The following is a 25,853-nucleotide window of genomic DNA, read 5'->3' as shown; positions in this document are numbered from 1 at the left end:
CCACTTCTGCATCCTGGCCTTAACTAAGGGGCCCTCCACATCCCCCAGAATGAGGCCCAGACACTCAGAAAAAGTCCGAAAGGAGCCAGGAGGAAGAAAGAAGGGGGGCGAGGGCATGAAAGGGAAATAGAGAAAGCCATAGACGGAATGAGGCAGGGGGCTGGGGACAGAGGAGAGGAAGCAGCAGATCAAGGCTGTCCTTGCTGCCCTCCCCCAGCATAACGCTGGACCCTGCCTGACTCTCTGACTCTCTGCCGCTGCCCCCTGGGGCTGAGGAGCCAGGCCTGGGCCTGCATCTCATCACCTCACCCAGGCCTGGGCGCCCCCAAGCAAGTGGCAAGCTGAAAGGTCAATTGGAATATAAAGTAGAATTTGCCTTTTTTTCATTTCCAACATTCTGGGTCATAAAAATGCTAGCTTAATACACTGGGAGGAACCTGAGAAGCACATAGCTTCTCACTGAGGGCCCGGCAGCAGCGGGTGAGTGAACCTAACCCTTCAGAAAGTAGGAGCGTCACCGCCACCGCACACACAGTTCGCGAAGCCATCCCACAGCTGGTCCCAAGACTGGCAGGCTCCCTGATTTATTTGTTTGTTTGTCTGTCTGTCTGTCTGTCTGTCTCTGGGCCAGGCACTGAGGGTTGGAGGATGACCAAGAGAGGTCTAGCCCAATCCTACCTTCAATGTGCCCATGGACTTCAGGGAGACCCATGAGTGCCACACAAAAGGCCTCACTTACCCCAGGATCATCTCAGTCCTTGAAGGATCAGGAAAGTCTTGGAATTTGAGTCAGGGCTTGAAGGTGTATGACCCTGCCCATAAGACATCAAGAAGGGCATTCCAGCAGGAGGCTATGGCACAGGCAAAGGCCCCTGGAGGTTGGCATTGGAAAGCACAGCACGTGATCAGGGAAAGTACAGGGCCCAGGCAGATGGGAGTGCAATGGAGAGACAACCAGAAAGGCCACTGGTGGCTGTAGCAATACCATGACTAGCCTGACCACTGGGCCTGAGCTCCTGCAGGAAGGCCACTGGGTAGAGGACAGGGGTCAGTCTGTGAGGGAACTAAGGTCCTGAGAGGCCCAGAGATAGAATCCTGTTGACCTTCCTCTCACAACACCCTTTACAGCAAGAAGGAGTAGGATATGGGGTTTGGAGCCCCCTTGGTCTCCTCCCCCTGCCACCCAGGGCTGTCTCGGTCCTCCTCTTGAGCTCCTGGGTCAACAGCCAAGCACGGTACTGCCCCAGAGCCTTTGCACTTGCTGTTTCCTCTCTATCTGAAACACTTCCTCCAGAAAACCACAGGGCAACCCCCTTCACTCTCTTTCAAGTTTTGCTCAAATGTGCCCTCTTCAAAGAGCCACCCCAATCATCCCATCTAAATTGGCACCCCCACCCACCATGGCTCCACAGTCATTTGCCTGCTGTTTTTCAGGGAACTGTGTCCGCAACCCCAGCATTATGTGTGTATTTATGTGTGTGTTTTATCTGCTTACTCCTTGCCTTCTCCAACAAACAAGGAAGTGCACCAGGGCAAGGCTTTCATCTGTTTTGTTTCCTGCTTTAAAAAGTTGCTCAGAATCTGTGGCATCTTACTACACCGATGGACAGTGCCTGCATTGGGGTACGGGTGGGGACTTGGTAATATGGGTAAATGTAGTAACCACATTGTTTTTTCATGTGAAACCTTCATAAGAGTGTATATCAATAATACCTTAATAAAAAAAAATTTTTTTAAGTTGCTCAGAGCACTGATTCTCCACCTAGGTTACATACGGTACCACCTGGGGAGCCCACGCCCTGCCACCTCAGACCAGTTAAACCTGAATTCCTGGGGTAGGGCTCAGGTACCAGAATTTTTTTAAATTCCCCAGGTGATCCTAATGTGCACTGATGGAGAATCATTGCTCTAGCAGTGCTGGGCCCAGAGGAGATGTTCAATACAATTTCAGAGAGTGAATGAATGGATGGATGGATTTTCAGAGGTGGGCAAGCTCAGATGCAGGCAGGAGAGAGAACGGGAAGCCAGGAGTCAGAACCTTGAGCCTCCCAGGCTCAGCCCCACCTCAGCACCTCTGCAATGTTACACACCTTGCTCAGGGGCCCTGTCAGCTAATACCTCAGCTCCAAAAGCCCACCAGGCCTTCCTCCAGGGCATTTCTGGGAAGTCTTCCCAGAGGCCCCCAAAGGCCTCCACTCCCACCTTTTAATTTCACAATAATGAACCTGTTTGCCAGTCCAACAGCAGCTGAAATGCTTGCACTCCCAGACCTCCTATATTCAAAGATGTTCTGCAACCCCAGGGCACACCTCCAAGGAAGTGCCCTTGAGAGAGCTATAGGGTGGGTGGGGCGCTCTCTGGAGAAGGCACGTGTGTCAGGAATAAGAGGAGAATTTCAAGCATTCTGGTCAGGCGGCCAGCCAAGCCCCCCAGCAGGTATCCAAACACAGACCTGGCCCCAGTCTCATCAGCCCACTGGAGGTCCAGGAATGGGTGCTCCAGTAAATGCCCCAAGTGAATGTGATGAGCTGCCAGGCTTAGGAACCACTGGAACAATGCAACTTCTACCCCCGCAGCCCCATCACCAGGAAGAACTTACAGATCCTCTTACCACCTTTGTATCGTATTAGGGGGAGCCCCCTCCACCAAGGACAATATTCGGGTGGTTTGCATAGAAGGCAGAGGGCACAGAATTGGCAACAGAGTAGTCTGGGGGAGTCTAAACCTACCATCGGGCTGCTGCTTCCTGGTGCCAGGTTCCCCCCACCCACCTCCCTCTTCAATCACTGTGCACTCAGGCCTGACCCTGCATCTTGAGGTCCCCCTTCCCAGACGCTCACCACAAAGGGACACCTGGGGTTTGGGGGAAAGACCGACACTGGAAAAGCAGAGGGTTATACATGGTCCTCACCTGGGGAGAACAGCCCTTGACAGTCACCCTCAGCAAGACTCACTACCCACAGCAAGACCTCTTCTGCTCCTCCCCCAGCCCCAGATGCCCAACACCCCACAAACACTAACATCTATCAAACCAGTTCTGTTAACATCAGCATCTCTAACACCTACTAAGGGACTTACATGCATTATTCATCTGCCAGTTAAGTATCATCATGCCCATTTTACAGATGAGTAAACCAAGGGACAGAAAGGCCACACAGCGAATATTAGGCCAGGTCTCAAACAAGTCTATCTGGTGGCCAAGAGATAGGACAACAGAGTGGTGAAAAGGGTAGATCCAGGGCCAAACAACCTATGTTTGTATCCCAGCTCTACCATTTACTATGTGACCTTGGGCAAACTGCTTAGCTTTTCTGTGCCTCAGTTCTCCATCTGTAAAATGGGGATAAAAATTGTGCACCTACTCCTGGGGGTTGCTAGGACAGACCCTGGCATTGGATATATGCTATGTAAATGTTGTGATTATTTCATCTGTAATTCTGGGGGGAAAATATGTTCCCAGCCTGGGGTAAATTACCTTTGAAGCTGAAATTAGTCAAAGGGAGAAATAAAGTGGGAGAAACCCATTTACTGCTTATAAGCAGTCATCCACTTCTGCTGGCCCAACTCTCTCCTGACTGTCTGTCTCTCTTGAGAACAGTTACAAAAACAGCCCAACCAACCTCTCTGGTCCAGATATGCCCTCACAGTCCCACCCCCCTGTAATCACCTATTGATATGGAGATGCACTAAGGCCAGGCAAGAGATACTGGAAATACTGCAGTTTTACCCACACCATCTCAGCCACCTCTTCCAGAGGGTCCCTTATTTACCCCCAAATGTTTATTGAGCAAGCCCTGTAAGGACAAATCTCTAAAATGAAACATGGGGATGCCCTCTAATAGGGCACAAAGCTTCAGGTGAAAGGAATTTCATAGGTCAATGAGGAGCTCGAAGTATCTGAGGGGCAGAAACACATCCAGGTGGTCCTGGGGTCACCAAAGTGGTGGGCACTGGCTTGACCCAACGGTAAGATGGGCCCAGCTATACTCATTCCCACAGGGCTCTGGGCCCATGGCTACCCTGCTGTTGCCACAGAGTTTGGGGGCACCGGGAGGCTGCAGATACCTCACTCTGCACAAGTCCTCTTGGACTAGATTTCCTGAGGACCTTCTATGGGACTGGCATCAGCTGAGGGTCCTAAGGATGCAGCTGAGATCCTAGCAGGAGTCAGCTGAGGTCTCTGTCTCATCTACTCAATTCTGAGGTAGCTGGAGAGTAGCCACAGGCAATACAGAAGTGAACAGGAGGGGTATATGCCCATAAAACTTTACTTAGGGACACAGATATTTGAATGTCATGTAATTTTCCTGTGTCATGATGTTTTTTTTTAACCATTTAAAACACCAAGACCATTCTTGGTTCTGGGCTGTATAAAAACAGGCAGACTTGCTAACCCTTGACCTAGAGGGGGAAGCCAACAGTAAATAGAATAAAACATGGACATGACTGCCAACTGTGATGAGGGCCATGATGGGAAAGATAGGAAAACAAGACAGAATAATAACTGGGAGGGTCGGGGGATGGGGGTGTGGAGGGTGCTTCTCTGAACAGAGTATATTTAAGCTTTTAAGGTTGAATGGGAAGGACCCAGCCTCAAAGAGTCAGGGGAGAATAAGTGCTGGTACAAAGGTCCTGTGGTGGGAAAAACACCAGTGTCATCACAGAACATAAAGAAACAGTATGACTGTGTAGAGTGCACCCAGAGAGACAGAGGATGTGGTCCAGGATGCCAAGTAGCACAGGGCCTCTCAGACAGGCAAGGTGTTTGGGGATCTACATTTTCATCTAAGAGCAATAAAAGGCTTAAGCTGGGAGTGAGCAGATACAATTTGACTTTTAGAAAGACAGCTTTGGCTGCTGAGCAAACATCTGGCTATGGAGAGGCCCGTTTAAAAGCAGGGAAAGGAGAGAGAAGGCTTCTGCAATGGTCTGGATGAGAGACCTGGGTCATCTCCACGAAACATTCTGAAAGGAAAGCCTGCAAGGTTTGCTGATAGCAGAAAGAAGGTGGTCAAAAACTCCCCTAAGTTTGTTGGCCTGGGTACTGGAAGGGCAGAGATATCTTCAGGGTAGATGGGCAAGTGGGTGGACTTTCTCAAAAGTTCCTCCTGGTTGTAAAGTGAAAAACTTTGAAGACATAAAAGCCACATCCTCAACACACTATCTGGTGTTACCTAAGCCACAAAGTTTCCCCAGGAGCCCTGGGCTAGGCACTTGAGGGGGAGACAAACCAAGCACCAGGCAGGCAGCTTTCTCTAGAAGCAGCCACAAACCTTTATAGCACTTAGAGTCCGTCTTGGGTCAAAAGAATCGTAAGGCCAGGCTGGGGGTGGTGCACAGAAGGGCTAATGAGGCTCACCAGTGTCCCTGCCTGGCCTCTGCTGGGAAGCTGGGGCACCTGTCCGCTGGCTGTTGTCCCATCCACCTTAGCCCCCACTCCTTCCTGTGCTCCACTGTTGTAACAGCAAGAAAACGCTCATTATCTGAAAGTTAAGTTGGCTGCTCTGTCTCAACACTGCAGGAAAACACAAGAGGCCCAGCAGATGGTGGGGCCTCTCCAGGATCAGCCTCAAAGGTCACCGTCTGTCACTGCCCACCTGCTCCAGCCTCTTCTGCATCAATGGAGTCTCTCATGCTGATTTAAGGCCCAGCTACAAGCTGTGCAATGACATTTCCTGTGGGATGACTATGTGCCAGGCACTGTGCTAGGCCTTTTCTAGACCTTAACTCTTAATGCCCACACCTAGCATATGAGACCATTAATCCCCATTTTACAAATGAGGAGACTGAGACACAAATAGGCTAAACAATTTGCCAAGGTGGCAAAGGCTATCTAGCTCCAGCATCCAAATTTTTAACCACCATGTTATGTAGTCTCCCCTTCTCTGAGCCTCAATTTTTTCCTCTACTGCATAATGAATGAAGGACTCAATGAAAGATTTCTGGATCCATCTGAGCTCTTACAAGTCCAGGATTTGTAAACTGCTTCCTTCCAGGGCACTTGTATGTTCTTTCTCCCAACAATGGCTGCTCTCAGGGGAAAAAAAAAAAAAACCTTATTAGCTTGTTCATACTATGGTGTAAATGACTGGCATGGTATGCGGAAATGAGGTACTAATGGAACAAAGATTCAAACCCAGGCCTGACGGTTCCAAAACCTGGACTGTCCCCAAAATATCATACTGCACAGGTCACATCCACTGAGATTAGCATCTCCTCCAAAAGGCAGTCTTTACATCCATCAATATCACCTGTCCTAGGAGAATGGAACCAACATGAGGATGAAGGGGACAAGAGCAAAGAAGTAAGGGATATAAGCTGTCAGACCCATGACTTCCCCCGTCAGGACTTCCAGTACCCAGTGAAGGCCTGGGTTCAAGTCCCACTTCCAACCCCGTTTATTTGGACAGGCAGTCTGGAAGGAGTCAGGCCTGGAAGCAGGGGACCTAACTCCCTGCCCTGCTCTGTCACTTAATCAGGGCTCAGTTTCCACATATGTAGGATGGGAAGTTTGCCCCTTCCAGCTCTGAGAGTCTTGAGTTCTGCTCATACCCTGGCCCTGACTGTACTCCATCAGTCTCCTCCAGGCAGGAAGTCACGCCCAGCGCCCCCAGGCCCAGAACTCTTCTGCCTATACAGGAAAACCACCCTCTTGGAGGAAGAAGAGCTGTAATCACAGCACCTGGTGGAAGTTCCCAGCAGGACCCGATGACAGCCTTGAGGGAGGAAGAGGAGTCTGGCCAGGGCCTCAGTGGTGCCCTTTGAAATAGAAACCTAATATAGCAGCTACCAGAGGCACCCCAAGGGGCCCCTCCCTCACGCTCTCCTGCCTAAGGTCCCACTCCTGACCTCCCTCACCAAAGTTCAACCTTTTTGCCTCTGTAAATGGTTTCTAAATTTCTCATCCAACCTCTTGTTTCTATCAGTTTAATTATTGAGGAGCCCTCTCGTCACCAGCCTGGAACATTAACACTGTTAGAAGGGACCCAGGGAATGCAGACCACAGCCAGCTGTCTCCCTCTGGCTCTCTTCCCACGCCCCTGCCCCTCCCTTCTCTTTCCCAACATGTCCCCTCTGCCCCCCATTCCTTCTGTCCTTCCCAAGCCTCTGTCTCCCAGCCTGCCCTGCTCTCTGTGCAGCCTGGGGACTCCTGACCCCCTGTCCCAACCCATTCATCTCTCTGTAATCTGAGCAGGCACAGACAAAATGGAGGTCACAGCCACATTCATATGTCACTAGGTGGGCAAAGGAAAAGGAAGAGGACCTGTGAGTCCTTAGGCAGGTGAGGGCCCCCTCACCCCACCAGAGTCCTTCTCCATCCTGGGAGAGGTTAGCACAGAAGCCACAGCCCACTCCCATGTGGGGCACTGAGCACTTCACCCCCAAGTAGCCATGTTTCCAAGGACGTGCTAAAAGGCCTAATGCTGACAGGGACCATTCTTGGTGCCTTTCCCTTGTGTCAAGTAATACCTCTCAGCACTTCTGATCCTCTCCACCTCCCTACAAAGTGGGCACTGGCTCCCCTCTGCGAGATGATGGGGAGGAATCCTCACCACTGTCATAGCCCCAGGGCCCAACCAGGCTTTTTTACCATCTTTCAACTATACCCAGAGTCACAAAAAGTATTTAATAAAAAGCTCTGATAAGGAGACTGCAGCAGTTCCACCCATGGTCTGGCCTCCTCATACCAGGGCTTGTCCCTTCTGCTGGATGGCCCAGCTCACCTCTCAGGCCTGGGACAGGCAAGCTGAAGGGATGACTCAGCTAGTCCCAGCCACGGCTTGGCCCTGGCCCAGGTCCCGTCTGGTCTCCACTCCTCACTGCAATACTGGGTAGGTGGGAGTACCAGACCAGCCTACCCATTCCCAAACCAGCTACCAAGGAAAGACCACCAGCAACACTGCCCACCAGGGATTGTTCAGATTGTCCACTGCAAGGGCAAAGTCTCGAGCTTCATCTGAATTTTGCAACCTTCATAAGGATCAATTTGCTTTAAGATTAAAGTAGTGTTTTCATCTCAGTCATTAAGTGAAACCAGTACTCCAAGAAGAAAACCCGTTGGCGAGGACCACATGGCACAAGTGAATGCGTGACCCAGACCTGCAAAAGGTCAAGTTTCAACCCCTGCTCCATGCTGTGACAGGGCAGCTCTAGCCTCCTTTTTTTCCCACCCACCCCTTTCCCAACATAGGGGCCTTCTGCACCATTCACTGCCCCCCCCCATTCTACCCCAGCCCCAAGAAACATCCCCAAGTACTGATGCATCCTGGGACCTGGCAGGTGAGTTCCAGAAAGAGTCCAGGTGAGAGGGTTCCAGACTCAGCACTCCTCACCCTGCATGGGGCCAAACAGCCTCTCTCAGCACACTGTCTGACTCTGGAAAGTCTGAGGAGAGAAGGGGCCACCCACTGAGGCTGAGAATCTGACACCAGGGTGAAGGAGGGACCCAATGGCTTCCTCTGTGCATCCTTTCCTCTGCCCTTACCCTGTTCTCACTCTCCCTCTCCCTCACTTTCCCTCCCGCCCTTCTCTCTCTCTCTCTCTCTCACACACACACACACAGAAACACACATATGCACATGCATGCACATACACGCAAATACACAGAGCAAACACGGCAAGCTGAGAGGAGCAGGCACATAATTATTGGTAAAATGCTTGTAATGTTTTTCTCTCTACCCGGTAGCTTTCAGTTGTTTTAGCAGCTTAGCGAAGCACTTGGCTCCAATTGAATTGCAAATCAGCAGCTCTTGCCCCAGGAAGAGAGGAAGGGAGGCAGCGAGGAGGGGGCAGGGAGGGATTCCAGAAGGAAAGGAAGAAAGGTGTGCAAGGAGGAAGGGCAGAAGGAAGGAAATGAGCTAGAGAAGCTTGGTTCAGGGCCAAGAGCAACAGAATTAGGGACTGCCTACTCCCTCCAGGCTTTCCCCCCAGCCCTCCCCGTACTCATCTCCATCTCTGCAGGTTCAGTAGCCCAATGCCTACCAAAATATCAGAACACAATTTCTAACCATTATCTTGGGGTACAGCAGGAGGGCCACATGGGGCTTTCTCAACTACCAGAAGAAAACATACCTTTCTCGGGAACTGGGATTATTTGAACACAACATCAAAACAAGTCTTGCTTTTTCTCCCTGGCAATCTCCAACATTCATATTTCCATTCTATCTGTCTACTCTTCTATCTGCCTATATCTCTATATGCCCATCTGTCTGTCTTTCCATGTATCTGTCTGCCTATCTCCTCCTCCCTCTGATGTTTGCAGCCCTTCCTTTTCCCCTCTGGGTTCAGAATTCCCCCTAGATGAAAGGAGTTGATCAAAAGCTCCAGGGTGCAGGTGCTGTTTCAGCACCACGGTCAGCACCGTGGAGCGGGTTACTCCCAGGCACCTTCACTCTGCTGAGATAAAGCTCTTAACATAGGACTGCCCAATACCCCTGAAACTAATAAATTGTATGTCAACTGTACTTCAACTGAAAATAAATTTTTAAAAGGGCTGCCCCAAATTTTTAGATACTGCTCTCAGAAAAGAACTCTCTTCCTCTGAATGAAGAAGAGGAGAAAGATGCTAGCCAGGTCTGGCCCCCTGGAGGTGGAGAGCTGGAGATGGTGGTAGGACACCTCTGGGGCCAACCGGCCAGGCACTAACCTTGAAGAGGCGAAGGATGTTGGCCACCATGATGGAGACCGAGCTCCCTGAAGCACCAATGACACCCACCACACGTTCAGGTTTGGTGATAATGGGTGGGCCGCCACTGCCACAGCGGACCTCTGTGCCATCCTTCTCGATGAGCGCCTGCACAAAGGTCAGTGACTGCTCAAGGGCATGGGTGTCCCTCGAGCAGGTGTCCAGAATGCGGGCGCCCAGCGTGATGTTGGGCAGCAGGTCCGGGTCATTGTTGATGCGATCCAGAGCAAAGAGCATAGCCTCCAGCCGGTGAATGCCCTTTTCCTTCTTGAGTTCTCCACAGGCCTTGCCCTCTGAGCCCCGGCCGTGCACCGGAAACAGGCCTCCCAATGTAATGTCCCCATCTATGCGGATGGAATTCATGTGGGGATGGCCCTTGGGCTTCCCCAGAGAGGAAGGAACCCAGGGGCCATAAAGGCTGAGGAGCAGGCAAAGGGGCAGCCGGGCCCACCACCAGCCCCAGCCTCTCTTCCCAGGCATCTCAAATCCCTAGAGACCCATGAAGGGCAGGCCCCGCTCCTAGCCTTGACAGGCCCCTGGCCCCACAGCCTGGGTAAGCATGGGCAGAGCAGCCTCCACAAGTCTCTCCAGGGTAGCTTCAGCAGCGGGGTGGCTGAGGGCAGCCAGTGGGGTGAACCATGCTGGTACTCCTCGCTGCTCAGACAGTACTCAGCTCCCAGCACAGGCCATGCCCACAGATGGCAGACAGTGGCTGGAGCACAGCAAAGCTCCGGTCTTGGTCCCCACGTCCTGCAGGCCTGTTCTTGGCAGATGACTATGAAAAGAAGACAGTCCTCCTAGCTTGGCGTATCTTGGCATCAAGGAGAAAACAGCTTCAATGCTCTCTTCCTACCAACCTTAGAAGGGAGAGAGAAAGAAAGAGAGAATCAACAGAAGCCCAAAGAAGACATTAGCTATTCTGATCTCTCATCAGGGGCTTGAGAGAAGATGCTGGAGGATATCAGCAAAGACTCCCCAGATCTCCTGAATTTGGACTCCTCCCAGCTGCTGCTCAACTTTGCTCAAGTGTTAGAGCTTAAGGCAGAAATCAGGTCATGTTTGAAGATTTCTTAAGGCCTGAACCCAGTGCCATCAGAAGCCCGGGCATTAGACAGCACATTCCCCAGGGAACAGCCTGGAATGAGCTTGGGAAGAGGAGGGGCCTTCCTTTACACTCACCCACGTGAAGGTATAGCAGGAAATCAATTCCACCAGACCCAACCCCATGTTAGACAGGAGGAAACCGAGGCCCAGAGCAGGAGAGCATGTTGCCCAAATCACACAGCTAGTGAGCAGCAGAATGCCACCTAAAACCCACCTTCCCAGCTCTGGAACCAGAGACACTTAGGCTACTTGCAGATACAGAAACAAGGAAAGCCAATGAGGCCCCCTAGAGAAGAAACCAGATAGGGAGCCACTCACTCTGAAAGCCGGGGAGAAGCTGGGGCTGTGAGGGTTCGGGATTCTCCTCCTGGATCGGGGAGTGCAAGGCAGACCCTCCTGGTTCACATTTCCACTGCCCAGTGGCCCTAGGCACAGGGTGAAACTAGCTGGCAACCCAGTGGTAAGCAAGTCTCCTTTTCCTTTCTGCTTGCTTGGCCTCCTGCACCCTCCCTGTGTCTACAGGTCTTTAACTCTCAGTTTCTCCATTGCTCCTTCTCTCCTCTACTTCCTCCCTCTGAGAGTGGGGCTCAGTTTTGGCCTGAGCTACTGCACATTATTAAGATCATTGTCATTATTATTGTTGTTGTGATTAAATATTTATCTGCAAGGGTAGAGGACAGAACACCAGCTCTCCCTCATTCTCACTGCTAATTTGGACTAATTTCCCCTGGGGTTCCTCCCTTGCCCAGCCTCCCTGCTCAAAGCCAACAACCTCCCTCCCCTCAACTTAGGTGGCCATGGGGAGAAGGGCTGGAAGCTAAGTCAGGCTTGACTGGGGGCCTAATCCCCAGACCCCCTTCCCCATGGGTTTATCAAATGAAGACCAGTCAGATACTCACCCATTCTGTGCCTCAGTTTCCCTAGCCATTTGAAAGAAGAGTTTGTGTTTGGATTGGGAGGTTTCCCTAGAGATGTGGTCCCTCCATCAAGACCAAACTATGGTCTCAGAGCCACTTGTATCCCACCTATGATTCCCCCAACAGAAGCCCTGACTGCTCTGGTTCGAGGGGTAGGAGAGGGGAAGAGGGAGGGAAGTGCAACACCCGGAGTCCAGCCTTAGCTCCTGGGCTCTGGCAAGCACCCTCTGGACTCTCACTTCACATCTCACCTCCTCATCAAAATGCTCCCTCCCCCATGAGCTCCTCAGAATCCAAGAATACAACTATTAACTCTCCTTGGCCCCATTCTACAGGTGAACCTACAGGACAGAGGCATCGTGTGACTCTCCCAAAGTCACACAGGAAGTCACGATGGGTCAGGACCTAAAGCCAGCACATCACACTCAGAGAGCCCTGGGGAAGTGTGCAGGAAAGCTGCCTCAGACCACCCTCCCCCCTGAAGCCAGGATCGTTCTTAGGGCTGGTGATCAGTGCTTTGGGGAAGGCTGAAGAGCTGCTCAAATACAAGGGAGTGGGTGGCTATGCCTGTATGTGAGTGGGTCTATCAGGTCTCTTTCCCAGGTAGCTGTGAGGAGAGAGAAGATGTGGAGTACTAGCTGCTGATGCCTGTCCTAGGCAATTCAGAAAAGAGAAACTGGAGAAGCCTTAGACAGAGCCCACAGTTCTACCACCACCCTGCTGGAGGTGAAGCATGTCCCCTACAAAGTCCTCAGTTTCAAAATCTGTAAAATGGATAGGGTGGAGTAAGATCCAGCCTGGGGGTCATCCTGTCCCTGCAGGGGCATTTTCAGTTGTCACAATCATGGAGGGAGTTACCTACTAGCCTGCATCCAGGCAGGGACCAGAGATGCCATGAGTGGCACAGCCCACACAATGAAGCCCCAACTTGTCCAAATGCCATCAGCACGCCGTGGAGAAATAACAGCAAATGACTACACAGTCCTATGAGCCAGGCACTGTCCTAAGTACTCTGCTTACATTCTCTCAAGTGACATCCACATCCTTACCATGTGCCCTCAGCCCATGCCCCTGACCGTGCCACTACACTGGCACAGAGGGTCCTTCAGGCCCTGCCCAGTTCTATCGTCCTGGAAGCTCAGTCTTGGTTTTCTTGAATCTCAAATGGAGCGATTTTTGGCATGCTGACAGGCTGTGTGCCGAGGCTGCAGCAGGGCAGATTCAGGCTGGAGAGCAAAGCGCAGCAGCTTCTGAGAGCCAGGCCCTGTTCAGGCTTCTGGACCCTTCGTGAGGGCTTAACACCAGTCGCTACTTGAAGCCTGAGCAGCTCTGGGCTAGCAGTGTGCACACATAAGCATATGTACACACACACACAACCCATATACCGTACACACCACACACACATACCTTACACACACATCATACTCATCACATCCACACCACATGCACATGTGCGCATGCGCACACACATGCCAGTATACCTGGGGAAGGACAAAGGCCACATGGGGGAGGGAGGCCTCATTGAGGAGAAAGGCACATACTTGCAGGATTAAAATCAAGCCCCCAAGGGCATTACAATTAGCATGTATAATATGGGGGTGGGGGGTACGGGGCAGGCTCTACAACACAGAGAAGACAAGTAGTGATTTTACAGCATCTTACTACACAGACGGACAGTGACTGTGAAGGGGTATGTGGGGGGGACTTGGTGAAGGGGGGAGCCCAGTAAACATAATGTTCTTCATGTAATTGTAGATTAATGATACCAAAAAAAAAAAAAAAAAAACAAGCCCCCAAGGACTCAGGTCTTGCCCCAAACCGGCCAGACTGACCACAGGCCTCCCTCCACAGGGACTGGGTCCCAGCCCCTGCCTACCACAGGTCCCACTCCATCCCTCAGTCCCATCAGTCCTGCCTTTTCTGAGCTTTTCCAAAGAGCGGCAAACTGTGGCCTCTTTTAGCCTCCCCTCCTTCCTTTGATCCTGCAGCAGCAACAAGGAAAGTAAAAATACCCTGCCAGTGAAAAGAACTACCAAGAGCAGAGGCTGGGGGTGGGGCAGGAGGGGGAGCCTGCAGGTCCACCTCTCCTGCCCCACCAGCTGCCTCCACATGCAGGGGATGGGAAACCAGGGCTGGGAGGGAGGCATGGAGCCCTAGACCACCCCATAATTCCGGTCAGTCAGGAAAGCCCAACCTGGGACACTCCCCAGGTGAGAGCACAGCATGACTGCAGGCCCAGGTCAGGGTGCCCTGCCCCGCTCCTGGGTCTCTCCTCCAGGCTGTTGATCCTCGATTCTCTCCTGGCCCCTGTGTTCACTTCCCTCTCCAGCCCTTGCCAGATTCTTTGGCTCCAGGGCAGAACAGAACTAGGCCGGGAGGGATGAGGAGCAGAGGGAAGAAGTGTGGTCACCTCCACACAGCTATAGTTCACCAGCCAACAGCACATGCTAGAGCATTCTCTCCAAGGAAAGAGATGTGAGGGCAGCTGGGGGATAGGTGCAGTCTACTCTTTCCCCACAGCCCTGCCACCCCCACCATCTGAGGGTCTCTGAGTCTGAGGGTTTGCCTGGAGAAACTCCCCAACCTGCCTACCTCAGTGGCCCCTCCAAGTCTCAGTGCACAGGGCTCCCTGGTTTGCTCGGATCCAACTTATATCCTTCCTTCTGTGACCAGGGCCCGAACTAGGAAGAACCAGAAACCACAAAGCAACAACCAGATGGGAAGGCAGCTACTGATTTGCTAAACTCTTAGTTTTCCTGTGCTCCTTTCATTTTCCGCAACACCATGACATAAAGGGCAGAGGCAAAAGGGATGGGCCAGCGCTTCGCTCCCAGGCGTGGGGTCCACAGCCAGAGCAGCAACCTCCTGTTTCCCAAGGGGATGCTCAGGTGGTTCCCCACAAGGCCAGCCCCTCAGGGCTCGGGGCAAAAGCTAACCCAGAGGCCTGCCCGGGGCTGTCCCCAGTCCCCTGTCCCCTGCCTTCCTTGAGCCAATGCCTCTTGACCTTCTGGCTCCCCTCAGCTTTCCCAGGATCCCTCCAGCACTTACTCATCTTCACCTTGGCCTCTGCTGGGCCCCACCCTCCCAGGTGCTCAGGAAAGCAGAGAATTGTGGATGGATGAGTAGAGTCTGTTTTGAATCCCTAAGCTACTTAAATGCCTCTGTGCCTACTCCTCACGTTTCCATGCAAGGGGGGGCTGGCATCTCTGCTCCCTCAAGGGAAGAGTGAGAGAGAACAGGACAGTTTCCCATCCACCTCTGTGCCAGGGGTCTGCACAGCTCTGGCCTCACCAGTCGGGGAGGCGGGCTGAGTAAGACACCAAGCTGGAACAGATAGTGTCATCATCAAGAGGGGGGCAGCAGAAGGGTGCCAAGAGTGGCACCACCTCCTGGCCAAGAGCCCAGGGAGTCCTCTGGTTCTAGCCTTCCCCTCCTTCCTGTACCACCCCAAACCCACGGGTACCCGTGTGGGCCCCAGATGCTGGACTTCCGGCCACCTCTGTGGCCCCCTCTCCCGTCCCCCTCAGGATACCCTACTGGCTGGGCAGATGTGTGGTTCGCTAGACAGTCTCCTCCCAAATGGACAAGGCCTAAACCCACAGAGTAGGTAATCAGAAGCTGTATTCCATCCCAGCTGCTTCAGCAACAAAGCCCATAGTTTGATCTCCATCTGTGTGACTCGGTCCATGGGGACAGGGGGGTGACCAATCAGCTCCCTCAAACTCTAGCAGCACAACCCTATCCAACTTAAGGGGATCATGTCATACTCACCTTGACAGCTCAACATCCTCGGCAGGCACAGTAGCTGGCACCCCCAGTCAGTGCTTGGGGAAGTGAATGAATGACATGACATGACTGAATGATGCCTGGGCTCTTCCCACACCCTGCTCTCAGGTAACCTATTTCTACAGCAACAGAAAGAGCAGCCCTGCTCCCAGGTACTCACCTAGTCAGGGCCATGTTCTAAGAGCAAGGATTGGGGCACCATGACAGTCTGGGCCCTTTGCCCCCTTCCCTTCCCTTCCCAAAGCCATGCCAGCTTACCAGCCTGGATCAAGAACCCTCCAGTTTCAAAAACCCCAACCTCACTTCGCAAGCTGTCCCCTCCCTGATCCACCAAAACAAGGGCCTGATTCAGAAGCCAGTCTGTGCCAGGCATGTGGCAGGCCCTGGAGAAACACATGTGGAAGGAAAGGAGGGGAGGGGAGAGGAAGGGAGAATGGAGGAAGTACTTCCTTAGTTTGGTGCCAATGGAAACTAAGCAGGGAAAACTTTAAATCAATCGCCCAAGCTTCCTCCAACCTACGGTCCCCTCCAGGCTTCTCCCTGTGCTGCTCACCCTTTAAGAAGCAACTGAGATCCTTCCTCCTCCAAGAAGCCTGCCCTGATTATTCCAGTTACTGTGACCTCCTTCCTCCACAATTAATGCCATAAAGCCCCTCATTCTGTGTTGTTATTTGGCACTTATGAGCCCGGAAACATATTGAAGGCCTGTGTGGACAGCACCACTCTCATCTCTGTATCCACCATACCTAGTCCAAGGCTCAGGACACAGGAAATTCCCAATAAACAAGGCAACACCGGGTCCCTACCCAGAGCCAGCACAGCAGCCACTCCACTGAGAGCCCAGAGCAGGGGGTCTGCAGCAGCATTCCAGGTCCACGGAGTGGGACTCAGACCTCACACTGAATTCTTGCAATCCTCTTGTGTGGTCACACATGAAATACAATCCCTTCTGCCACAATCACTGTTATTCACTGTGCCCATTCCAGTATATGCTGAGTACCCACTGTGTGCCAGGATCTGCTCTGGGCACTGAGGAAACCATCGGGAGTGAAACAGACACAAACACTGCCCTTTGGTGCCAACATCCCAGTGGAGGTGGCACAGGAGAGACAATAAGTGTGTACACATAGATGCATGCCACTTCAGGGAATCAAGGCACTTTGAAGAAAAATAAGGCAGGTAAGGAGATAAGGAATGACCCACAGGAACTTTTTCAGAAAAACATGGGCAGGGAAGCTTCACTGAGAAGGTGGCGTTTGAGCAGAGATTTTAAAAAGCCATGAGCCACATTTCTGGGAGAAAAATGTGCCAGGCAGAGAGAACAGCAAGTGCAAAGGCCCTGAGGTGGGCATTGCTTAGCATTCATTGTGCAAGGAACAGCAAGGAGGCCAAAGTGAATGGAGGGCAGCGAGAAGGGGGAGGGGCAGGAAAGGAGGTCAGAGAGAGTACAGAGCACAAGATCCAGCAGGGCAGTGTGGACAAGGAAATGAGGGCCCACTGGAAGACTTTGAGCACAGTGACAGGCAGGGACTTAGGACAAGAGAAACTTCAGGCTAAAAGGGCAGCAACTTGTGAAGGCCACAGCAGCACACATCAGTTGGCGAGCAAAGCAGGCACAGTTCATCAGCCCTTGGTTCCACAAGTTCAGCCCAGAAAATGCCCAGCCCTGACCTTCCCCTTCTCTGAGAGCCAGGGGGCCAGACACTAAGCTCATGCTTGCCCAGATCTCCTCTAACCACCAGCCCCCACTTCTGTGCCAATCTACCATGCCTCTCCTTCCCCCGCAAATCACCCCTCCTTCATGTGCTACCACCATCCCAGTTTTCCGGCATAAGACCCAAGTGGACAAGTGTCTTTGTTTGCAGCTGTTATTTTTTTGTATTGCTATTGTGGGCTTTGCTGCCAGTGCTGTTTCTTCCTCTCTCCTTCTCCTTCCTGTCTACCCCTCCTTAAATCAGAGATCCCCTACACCAGCACTGCCCTGGAAAGCTGGAGCCCACTGGCTTGGTGAGTCAACAGCCAAACTCCTGCACACCCATGAACATAACCACAGTTGTGGCTGAGATTTGCATTGCTGGGCCACACTGAGGCCAGGAACAGAGAAGGGGAAATGACATCTGAAGCAGTCACTTGCCAGAAACTTAAGAATCCAGGTCAAGTCCTCAGTCTTTATTTTTCATATATTCAAATCTAAAAATAACTTTGTAGCAATGACAATCTTTTACTAGAAGTCGTGGTCCCAACCAGAAAACAGGTCCAGGAGCTGGCTGGTTTCTGTCCCCTTGAAGAGCAGAGGGGTGGTTGGGAGAGCTGAGTGTCGGGGACAGGGCAGGACCCAAACCTGCTGGTCGTGATGCAGATGACCCAGCCTAGGACAAGCAGCTGGCTGAGCTCTCTGGGGACTCGTCATAGCCAACAAGAGGCCTGTGCATTCTCCAGGAGAACATGGAGTCTCAACTAGACAGCAGTGCCAGCCCATCAGTGTGGCTCAGTCCTGAAATGGCATGGGCTGGCGTTTCCCAATTACAGCAGATAATATCTACCTTAATTGAATGGGGTCCAGATAATCTCATTATGTACTGCATTCCCCAATTTATTTAATATACGTGTGTACACATATATTTATGCTTCACTGCCGCCATGAGATTGCTAAACGGTGAAGTTAATAATAAAACACCTCGACAGGAGTCGTCAGCCTGGATTTAAGGGGTGATTTTTACTACCCTTGTGGTGCTCGTTTTTCTAAAGAGCCAAGAGAAACACAGACAGGCTGGAAGAGGTTCTCAGGCCTGCAGGTTAGAGGTGGGGTGGCTGGGGCTGTGGGGTAGATATCATTTTTGCTAAGCAAGTTCCTTTTTATACACCTCCCTTTCAGGAGCAGGCTCAGGCAGAGTGAGGTGGGGGCACTGAGGCAGCAGCACCCAAGCGCTTGACTCCAGAACTGGCGGGGAGAGGGAAGCTAGTTGGGAACGTGGAGCTCAAGCCTTGGGTTGGGCTGGGAGGCAGCAGGGAGACTGGTGGGAGAGGCCAGAGGGAGGCCAGAGACAGTACACATCCAGGAAAGAAACAGTTCCCTAGAGGGAAAAAGCAGCCTGTACTCTGCAATGGTCAAATGCAGTGAAATCTCTAAATTAATTTTTGGTAGTTCCCTGCTAACTAGGGCAGAGCTGACATGAAAACAAGCCCTCCCGGCTCTTTCCAGGAGCTGGCACCAGGCTGGGTGAGAGCAACAGAAAGCTGGTGTCCTGGGCTCCAGGAGCACTGCCCACCAGGGGAAACCCCTCAGCCTCCTCCCTCAGGTCGGCCTGGACAGCCAGCAGTTCCACAGGCACCAAGGGCAGAGCCAGAGCCCAGGTACTAGCTGCCCTGTACCTTCGTCAGGCACAATGATACCGACCACTCTGAAGAAGCGAGGTAACCTTCCAGCCAGCAGCCGGCAGGCCCAGCTGCCCAGGCTGCCAACAGGGCCTGCCTACTGGAAAGCTGGGTTCTAGGCTGAGAAGGACAGCAGGGGTGGGCAGATGTCTTGGGGTGGGTGGTAATTAGGGACTGCCGGCTCCACACTTGTCTGGGGGTAGGATGTGTCTATTGGCTGTAATTATAAAGCTCAGAAACCCATGGGTCCTGGTCGCATCTTTTCCTACCAGCTGTCCCCCTGCACCAGGGTGGGTTCGGGTGTAGCCAAGCATCCTGGAGGCTGGGCTCCAACAGGTCGGAAGGAGGTGGAGCTGCTGAGTCCCTCCAGCTTGGGCCTGCCCCCTGACCCTTCTGGCTAGCACACAGCTCACTCACATGCCTGCTCACCAACTCTCACCTACCTTGGGCTGCCTGCCTGCCTGCCTGCCGCTGTGCAAGGCACTCCCTCCTGGGGACGTCACGCCTCCAACAGAATGAGGCGCCCAGACGCAGGTTGGTGAAGGCGGCGGGGGTGGGGGGGGGAGAAGGGAGGAGCGGCCTACGCTAGGCCACTGAGGCCGAGAAAACAGTTCAACTCCTGACATGTTCCACCTCCTCCTCCCCTTCTGCCTGCTCAGGACCTCTTCTATGAGACAGGCAGGATCCCCCCCCACCTCTCCCACCCGCTCCAAATCCAGTCCCACCATCCCATACATCTCTCTCCAGAAAATCCACCAGTAGAGGAACATTCCTTTGGATTAAACATTGCTGTCTTCTTCTCTGGTTCTCTCTTAAATGCAAATATCCCTGGGAGGGTTAGCCCTTGAAGTGACTAAGACCCCAGGGGGAGATAACATTTTGGTATTTTTGTCCCTGAGAGGTGTGAAGGTGTTGACAGGTGGGGAGAAATTTATGGCTAAAAGGACAAAAATTAGGGGCAGGTGAAGATGGTGGTCACCTAATTCACAAGTGGGCAGGCATGCCCATCCAGGGCTAAGCAGAGACTCAGGGGACCCTCCCTAAAGGCCCTTCACCCCATCCCATGACCAGGACTCTAAGGGCTGGAGAGGCCCTCCAGGAAGCGGTCCTTTAGGAGGCCAGGGAGAGGGACAGGGCTCTGATTGTTTCTCTCCACTGCCGTCAGGCCTGCTTCAGGGGCTCTTGCCACTAGCCCCCAGGGCCTGCCATTAGAGGTAATAAGCCCCCTGTCCAATGGGTGACCACACCCAGGAGCCTCCAGACTCCTCTGTGGGAATTCTCCCTGCAACTTCTGGAAAGGTCCTCAGGAAAGCCTCCTGCTGGTCCTCACCAGCTCATGGAGGTTCTCCTACCACCCAGGACCTGAGGCCTCTGAGGAGTTGAGCACGCATGCCCAGGGTCTGAGGCCCTGCATCCCGTATGGATCCAGGAGAAAGCAGGGTGCACCCAGGCCACAGCCTGGCAGAGTGGGGAGATGAGAATTGGGACATTCTTCACTTCCACCATGGATGTGAGGCTAGTAGCAAGCTGTGGGAATGGGGTGCCCAATATGGAGACTCTCAGCGCACTGGCTTCCCAGAGCCCCCACTCTCACCCCAGAATGGAGGAGAGGGGGGACTATGATGGGAACATACACACAATGCTCCCTCCCCCATCACGGAGGGCTTTCTGCCAAACAGACAGAGGGGCAGACAGACTAACCACTGCTCTGACAAACACGTGGTTTCAAGTACCCCTCTAAGCAAGCCCAGCTCAGTCCCGCAAAGCAGCTTTCTCCTGCACCAAAGGCAGGAATGGTGACGAGAAGAAAGAAGCAAGGACTCTCCTCCAGGAAGAACCGAAAGTCTGAAGGCAGGGGTGTCACTCTTGGCCTGGGGGCAGGGGGCGCTCACACGTTCTTTCGGGCCTCAGGACTCCACGCCACCCCATTTCAGCACAAACAGCCTGAGACCGCCCCGGTGCGGGGGCGCCTCTCTCAGTCGGAGCCTCCATCTCCGAGCCCCGCCCCCACGCGGGGAGGGGGCGCTCCCAGCTCTCGAGAGCCTGGGAAACCCGAAACCCGACCCCGGAGGGGACCCCTCTCTCTCTCTCTCTCTCTCTCTCTCTCTCTCTCTCACACACACACACACACACACACACACACACACACACACACACACACACACACACACACACACACACACACACACACACACACACACACACACACAGCCGCCTACACGGGTTCATCAGAGTCGCGAGGCGAGTCGGTCCAGAGGGTCCGAGGAGCCCCTGACCCTGAAGTCCCAGGGCCACGGAGAGACCCCAGACTCTGGGGCGCAGTCCCATCCCGCCGCAGCCGCCACCAAGGCGGCGCCAGGCTCCGTCCGGTGGTGAAGGTGGCTCTGGGGTGGCTAAGGGAATGGGACGCGGGGCCCGGGAAAGGAGCCGAGGCGCGCGAGGCTGGCGCTGCCCTCCTGCCGGAAGGCGGCGGGAAAGGGGTGCAGATAATGCCCCGCGCCCCTGCCTGCCCTGCCTCTCCGCAGAGGGGGCGCGCTAATGCCGTCGCCCCCGCCGGAGAGCTGGCACGACCCCCACCCGCTACAGCCTTCAGAACCCCCATACACAGAGACACTTTCCCCCAGGCCCGCAAAAAACCGCTGCCCAACTGCCTCCCTTGGGGGCATTCGGAAAGCCGGCCCCAGCCCCGAGGGGAGACTCCCCCCAGCCCCGCGCCCTCCAACCCCGAAGGCTCTGGTCCGCTGGCCCTCCTCCGGCCGCCCTGAGCGCCGGAGCTCGTCGGAGACCACCTCCCCGAGCCCCAGGGTCCCCGCCGCAGCCCGCGCCCCAGAGGCCGGAGGGTACGGTCCCCTTTGCCTGTTCCCCGAGAGCCACAACTCACCGCGCGCCGGCGAGGTCTGAACGGCGGCGAGGGGTCGGCAGCGCGCCCGCCTGCCCCGGGGGCGCAGAGAGGCGGCGGACGCTGAGTCCTCACGGTGCCCAGAGCCCGGGCCGCGGCGGGCGGCGCTGACGCTGCGGACCGAGCCGGGCGCGGAGCCTCCCGGAGTCCCGGACGCAGCAGGGATGAACCGGCGGCCGCCCGGCCGAAGCCGCCGCCGGGAGCGCGGCGTTCGGGGGCTGCCCCAGCGAGAGCGAGCAAGCCCGCTGGGGAGCGGCAGCAAGCCCAGCTCGCGCCGCCGCGGAGCCCAGCGTCCACGCCGGAGGGAAGGGAGCGGGGCGGGAGCCGGGCAGTCGGCGCAGCCGGCCGAGATGCGGTCGCCCGGCCGCGCCGCGGCAGCGGCAGAAGCGGCAGCAGGAAAAAATAAGAGCGTGCGCGAGAGGGAGCGAGAGACCGGGAGAGCAAGGAGGACACGGAGAGGGGCGGCTGCGGGACGGGCGGGGGCGCCCGGGAGCACGAGGGGGCGAGCGGACCGCAGCGGCTCGGCCCCCGCGCCCACTGCTGCTGCCGCACTCGAGAAGCGCGAGCCCGGCCCGGCAAGTTTGCGCGGCAAGTGCGGGCCGAGCGCACGGCGCTTCCGCCGGCCTTTTAAGAGGGAGCACCTGGGAGACCACCCCAGACCCCGCGCCTCCAAGGCCGGAAGGCTGGGGCTTTAAGCACCCCGCCACCCTCTGCACCCGCCCGGCCGTCTGCTCCCCTCCCGCCACGCCCCACTGGCGCCCTCTCCTGGAAGCCCCCTTCTCCTCCCCTCTCCCGGTGCTGGTGGCCGCTCATCTACCCCAGGACGCGGCGGGGAACCACCACGACCACCACAAAGGTCGAGGGTCAGGTAACATAGCTCTCCAACACACACCCTGAGAAGTACAGCAAAGCACAGCGCTGCAAATGGACTGCTCTCCTCCCCGCCCCGTGCGTCAGTAAAACCCCCACCCGCAGGACCACTTCTTACACATCTGCACGGCACGTGGCGTGTGCCCCCGTGTGGTATGTTCATTTTGCACACCCCACTGCTCCTGGTTCGAGCATATGACACTAAGGGGTGGAGGGAAAAGACTGAGGCCCAGTGAGGGGATTTCACTTGTCCCTGGGCACACAGCCTGTCATGGGACACCTTCCACTGGATCTTTTCACCCCAGAACCCAACCAGGCTAGGGGAACCTTCAACCCATGGTCCACAGCCTGCTGGTCTCCCTCCAGCACCAGTTTGCAAAATTTAACAGGTGGCCGGGCGAGCAGGCTGGAGAGCCTGGGGAAGAAGCCTTCAGCCATGGAGAAGAAGCTGGAGCCCAGCCCTCCTCCTGGGGTTAGGGTGGTGGGGTGGCTGTGAAAAATCCCAGGAGAGGAATGGCCTTAGAAGCAGGCTGGGGAGGAAGAGGGGAAGGGAGCCATGCAGCCCTCTTAGGATTGCAAGAGCATCTCCTCCCAGACTGCAGAAGCAGCTTCAATTAGAGCTATGACGTGTGACTGTCCTTGTCCTGGGAAGGGTGCTCAGCACAGTGCCAGGGAGCTGAGGGTAAAGAGTGGCTAGCCAGTGGCCTCCCTCCCCATCAGTACCCCAGTCCTCCTTGCAAAGTGCCACAGCTCAACTGTGCTCAGGCCTAGAGGGACTCAGCACCGCGCCACATACAACCCTTCATTTCCACAGACAACCCCCTTATAGGCAGGGGAATCTCTGCGGGAGGGGCGTCCAGGCATAGCAAGGCCTGACCTTCCCCTTACTGGTCTGCCCTTTCTTCCTCCACACCTCTTATCCAATGTCCCTGCCCCTTCCCAAAGGCCCACTCAGGCGTCCCCTCCTCCAGGGCTCCGGGCTATGCCAGGCCAGAATCACATCTTGTTCACCATGGTTCATTCAGAGCCTGGCACCATGTCTGGCCTGTAGTGGAAGCTCAGTGCACATTGGGTGAATGAATAAATATTGGCAGAGCATGAACTCTTTTTTGCTGTCACATGTAATGGTACCAAGTACTTGTCTCATTTACCAGAATGAAGTCTGTGATGGAAGGGCCTAGATCATGCATTCACTCATGCCTTTTTTTTTTAACAAAACCAGCACTGATAGAGATCCTATTCCATCCCTAGACCTGGAAATACACAAAAATGACTGAACACCACCCTGCCCTTGAGCAGTGCTCCCCATGGTCATGCCCACCTCAGCACAACACATTTTACAGAGACATAGCTAAGGCCAAGACGGCTTCTGCTGTCCAGCAGCTCTGCTCAGCCAAGTGTGCACTGCTCTGGGCGTGCAGAAACTCAAGTCACTCCTGGAGAGGCTGTGTCCTTGGGAGCAGCTTGCCGGGGTCCTCCTGCCCAGAGCCCCTCGGTTTCCCACTTATAGGACAAGGACCCTGATGCTGACCTCAGAGCAGGGCTACTGGGATGGTGTGCAAGAAGCCACGCAGTTGAGGGGTAGCTGAGAGGCTTGAGCTCATCCTGCCTTGGACTTGATGAGTGACAGTCCCTCTTGAGGCTGTCTGCCTAAAAATGGGGGCCCTTTGTCTGATTCAAGCCAAGGTACCATAACGACTAGCACCTGGACCCTACTGTCCCTACTGGCGGTCATGAAAAAGGAACGAAATAATGTGTTCACAGTCCTATGTTTAGGTGCTCAGAAGGGAAGCCACTGTAATTCTTAATACAGAATATAGTCCTCAATATCCTTTTGTTGAATGAATGAATGAATGAATGAATGAAACTGAAAATAAATGGGCCATAGTTTATTGAAAGCCAAAATGAACCCAGCCATTCTCCCCGCCCCCTGCCCTCCAGTGTTGCCTTCACTCTGGCCATAATTATCCCGCCCCCCACCAGCTGTGTCACAGAAGGCTGGGCAGGCTATATTTTTCAGGGGTTAAAAAAAGAAACACTGTTGGCTGGCAGATGGCTGAGTTTGTGTCCAGTTTGAAGGTTCTCAGGCTGAGGCCTAGCTCTTTAGAGCAGTCATCCTGGGCCATCCCAGGCCTCCAGGCCTCCTAGCCACAGAGAGATCAGCCATCCGGCCTACACCTGTAAACCCGAGTTTGGTCCAGCTTGGACACCCTCTGCTCTCTCTCGCTGACTTGCTGCTGACTTATCATGGAGACACACACACACAGACTCACACACACAAATTCACAGGTGTGTGCACACACCCACATACATAGAGATACGTTCAGATACACATACACAGACACATATATACACACATACACAGACATACAAACTCACACACACCTCAGAGAAATTCAATTGGTATTCTCTACTCTCACGGAGCTGGAAGCATCCTGTGGAAACAAGGGCACTACAGAGCCACCTTTGTGGGAAAAGACTGATGAAAAGTAACCTCAAGACCTCATGCAGCAAGGGCCCTGGCCTGGGGCAGCTGGTGCAAGGGCCTGAATTCCAAACTGCCCCCTTCAGCAAGCAGTGCCACTCCTCAGAGCCATGCTCTGAGCTGGAGGGAGGGAGCCTGGGATTGGGGAGGGACATAGGGCTGGAAGCATGAGGCCAAGTCCTTGGTGCTAAGACTATGTGACTTGGGGGTGTCACCCAGACTCTCTGAATATTGGCTTCCCAGTCAATGAGATGAAGGAAGGGCTGGGGTGAGGTCTCTCTAAGATTGCTGGAATTTGGGGTTTGGTCTCATTCTGCAACCTTTAAAGGAGGCTGGCCTGATTGCACTAATGGGGTATCTCTATGTATGTGGGTGTGCGCATTCTAATCCACCAGTCCTGTGCCCAAAGGCTTACCCAGAGGAAAAGGAGCCACCAGCCCAGCACTGGGGCCGAGGGGGCTTGTGGAAAGAGAGAGAGAGGCAGGGAGTCCCAGAGAAAATAATAATACAAATAATCCTGCACCTGTATTTCTACCTCTGTGAACTGGAAGTTCATCCTGAGATCTGACCTAGCTCCCTCCTGCTGCAGCAGATTCTTTCTTCCTGCTCCTATTCTGGCATCCCTGGTAAAGGAAAACAACTTGCCTGCCCCTTCCTACCTATTATGTTGGCAACACAAACCCACCAAGCTGTTATAACTTCTCCATTTCAAAAAGAATCCTAATAGGAAAA

At 54.1% G+C, this 25,853-nt stretch overlaps 1 protein-coding gene across 6 annotated transcripts in view; it reads right to left on the bottom strand.

The window, feature by feature from the left end:
• Positions 1–22,364, bottom strand: part of GRM4 (glutamate metabotropic receptor 4) — a 119,436-nt gene extending 97,072 nt beyond the window's left edge. For 2 of the 6 annotated variants that reach the window (XM_057493931.1, XM_057493932.1), the window contains exons 1-2: positions 11,108–11,190; positions 9,647–10,542 (exon numbers count right to left, since the gene is read on the bottom strand). In XM_057493931.1, the coding sequence (XP_057349914.1) occupies positions 9,647–10,165 (519 nt within the window). In that variant the 5' untranslated portion in view covers positions 10,166–10,542; positions 11,108–11,190. Of the gene's footprint in view, positions 1–9,646; positions 10,543–11,107; positions 11,191–21,748 lie in introns of those variants that run through there. The other 4 variants (XM_036887083.2, XM_036887084.2, XM_057493933.1 and 1 more) reach the window with 4 other exon arrangements.
• Between the last annotated feature and the right edge of the window lie 3,489 nt (positions 22,365–25,853).

The sequence above is a fragment of the Manis pentadactyla genome, chromosome 16 (assembly GCF_030020395.1).
Source record: "Manis pentadactyla isolate mManPen7 chromosome 16, mManPen7.hap1, whole genome shotgun sequence".
In the NCBI taxonomy this organism is placed as follows: Eukaryota; Metazoa; Chordata; class Mammalia; order Pholidota; family Manidae; genus Manis; species Manis pentadactyla.
Note: the sequence above shows the minus strand (reverse complement) of the source record. Positions and strands in the feature narration are given on the sequence as shown.